Source organism: Nelumbo nucifera, chromosome 6 (genome assembly GCF_055504915.1).
Source record: "Nelumbo nucifera cultivar China Antique chromosome 6, China Antique-T2T, whole genome shotgun sequence".
Lineage (NCBI taxonomy): Eukaryota > Viridiplantae > Streptophyta > Magnoliopsida > Proteales > Nelumbonaceae > Nelumbo > Nelumbo nucifera.
Window position 1 is genome coordinate 7820116 of NC_142654.1, and position 3159 is coordinate 7823274.

Sequence of the window (3159 nt, forward strand, 5' to 3'; positions counted from 1 at the left end):
TTACAAAATTTCGGTTCCCTACCAGCTCCCTTCTCTGACTAATTAAAAACACAAAATAAAGTAGAGCTTATTGACTATACATCTCCATGTTAGGCGCTTGTCTGTTTGTGTATATGTCTCAGAGAGAGAGAGAGAATTTGGATAAGCTATATATCCTATGATCAGAATGTTAGGCGCCTGCAAGATTTTGTGACCAACCATTTGATACGATCTAGCTACCTGGTTTCGAATCTTCCAAATTAAACAAAACCTAGCACAAACTGTAATCAGTGAAAAATGTATGGATCAGAATGGTTTTGGCCCTTCAAATCAAGAAAGATCTCACATGGGTCTCTTCGTGTAGCATAGATACAGAGAATCACGAATACTTACTGCAGTAAGAAACACCATCTTAACCAGAAACAACAAAAACGCCTGCAAATTTCAACTCTCAAAGCAGCAAGTAGACATTACCCGTATTCTTCATGCTTACTATAAAGTAGCTACGCAGTATAGTTATAAAAGAATCAAAAGAAACAGGGAAAGAGAACGACTCGTGTATAATATTAAGATAAGAGGGGTGGTTTAGCTCCCGCTTTTGTCGCCGGTCTCTCATTCCCGCTTCAGAGATACAGAGTCACAGTTCCTATGTGTCTGTTGGTGTTGGCTTAGAGTGAGTGAGTGAGTGAGAGAGAGAGAGAAAGACAAGTGGATGCTGTTGCTGTTGTCATTTGGCCTTTTATGATTTGTCGTTCTCATAAAATTCAAAAATAAAGAAAATCAAAGCAATGTAGCAAACAAAGAAAGAGTAAAAAAAAATAAAAAAAGAGGATAGAAGCTAGTCAGTTGTTGTTATAAGAGGCGGAGAACCAGGCCAAACGACGCTGCTCCTTCCCCACCTCACTCTTGTTTCCTGTTACAGTGATTGTTGGTTTCAGTTCATAACAAGCTCATGGACAGCCAACGTAGCGCTCCTCTTGGCCTTAGCTGGAGTTATTTCCTACAAGGAAAGGTAAAAATCTCATCTGGGTCTATTACTGTCTCTTGCATTCTGTCTTCTTGTTTAGGGGGATTAATGGGTTTTCTTTGTGTAGGATCTAACAGAGTTTCTTGACCGGTTCCTTTTATGGGGTCCTGTCCAGTGTTTCTTTTTGGAGGTTACATGGCTTAATTAGTTAGCTTATTCTTGATGAACTGTGTTCTTTTTTGTTGTTGTTGTAATTATACAGACCATGGAGGAGCTGAAGCATTCTCTCTTATACACCACTCTTGAGCTAGAAACAACAAGACTAACAGCTCAGGAGGAGATAAGGAAGAGAGAAGATCAAGTGATCCATCTCAAAGGTCTTCTATGCAGAGCCATCAGGGAGAGAGACGATGCCCGAGACAAATATCAGAGACTAGTTGTGGAGAAGCTCTTGATCCTCCAACAGCAGCAACAGCAACATTACCACCAACCCCAACAAACAACTCCTCTCTCTGGAGTCTCTAGCATTGAAGATGAGGCCAGAAGAGGGGTAGACTCCAATACCGGCATATCCTCTTCAGACTGCGAAGAAAGCATCGTATCATCACCGGTGATGGACTCCATCCCACCTCCACCATTGCCGCCACCACCACCAACAACAGCGACAACAACGGTAACGACAATACAATTAGAACCAGATAGACCATTGCCGGAGAAGGGGAAGCTTTTACAGGCGGTGATGAAAGCTGGGCCTCTACTTCAAACGCTTCTCCTGGCCGGACCTCTCCCTCAGTGGCGACATCCCCCTCCTCCGCTTGACGCCCTTGAGATCCCACCGGTGACCATTCCTTCACCACCACCTGCTCTCCTGCACCAGGATTCTTTTATCAACGGCATCGGTGACAACAGTTGTGGTAGTATTGTTAACAGAAGGAAAAGAGGTATAGTGAACAGTGAAGGCTCTGATTCTTCCACCAAATACCAGAGGGTTCTGTATTGACACTTTCATCGTTATCTACTTTTAGCAACTTTTATTTATCAGTATCAAACTTTAATTTGGAGGAATTGAGCGATATATGTACAGTAGGGAGTAATTTGTCTGGAGAGTGGAGAAGAAGCTATGCTTCCAGACTGAAAGAGAGAGAGAGAGAGAGAGAGTTCCTAGATTTCTGCCTGTGTGTTGATGGAGATTTTTGTCTCTCTTCTTTTGTCAAATTGGCATTTTTTTCTGATGTGATTGGGGTTCGAATTCTCCACAATCCATCTTGATTAATTTGTAGTATATATGTAGATGATGGGCAGAGTGGTTGAGAATGGAAGTTGGGAGCAAGGGCAGCCAACAACCAGTAGCCCCTGTCGGGTAGGAATGGGCCCCTTGGCGTTCAAATCAAGTCCAAAACTCCAAATCAAGATCACCATCACCATGGTAAACAGTTAGCAGTAATTTGTAGTATTCTATCAACTTTAATCTCTATATAATCCCACTGGTGTTAAATTTTGTTATATTTTTATGTATTCAAAAGTAGAGCGATAACTATGAAGATAAAGATGAAAATACAAGCATAGAACCTCCTCCAACACATTCTCCACTATAACCTACCTAAACAATGAAGAAAGAGGAAATCAAAGAAATTATATTTACAGAATTGGGTTAAAGCCTTGAAGGGGGTTAACTTAAAGCATTTAAGATGGCAATTTTGGTCTACTTTTGATTTGGAAGATTAGGCGCCGAACCAATACTCAAATGTGGATTTCCGCCCACATGCATCCACCTACATGATGATGCAGTGGGCATGCCGATCAACTGCTAATTCTTGTCGATGGGCTCTCAAGTCCCACTACTTCATATATAAATATAGAGACATGGATGATACCCCACCATGACAAGATAGATGAGGTATCGTAGTAGTAGTCACAGCACAGGGCTCGATCAAGTCAAATAGAGAAACATCATAGAAACATTCACAGCTCTCTTACTCTGTTGACTGTTGTAAAATTTTAATACGGTGCACATGCTGGAGGAGAGTGGAGACTAGAATATATTTCAGTCTCTCAATGGCCCCCAGTTACCCCCATCAACGACGAATCTCACGCGGAACACGGGCAATAGAACCCTCCAACCTCCATTGGCCATTGCATCTCAGGGGAAGTCGGGGCACATTATGACAAGATTGAATAACCTTTTTTCCATGCCCATACTATAATACTGACCG

General features: G+C 42.0%; 1 protein-coding gene across 1 annotated transcript; it reads left to right on the forward strand.

Moving 5' to 3' along the window:
* Positions 1-807: 807 nt before the first annotated feature.
* On the forward strand, positions 808-2449 carry LOC104604552 (uncharacterized). Its single transcript, XM_010268940.3, has 2 exons — positions 808-991; positions 1209-2449. The coding sequence occupies exons 1-2, from the start codon at positions 932-934 to the stop codon at positions 1944-1946; spliced, it is 798 nt and encodes a 265-aa protein (XP_010267242.1). The 5' UTR covers positions 808-931; the 3' UTR covers positions 1947-2449.
* The last annotated feature ends 710 nt before the right edge of the window (positions 2450-3159 follow it).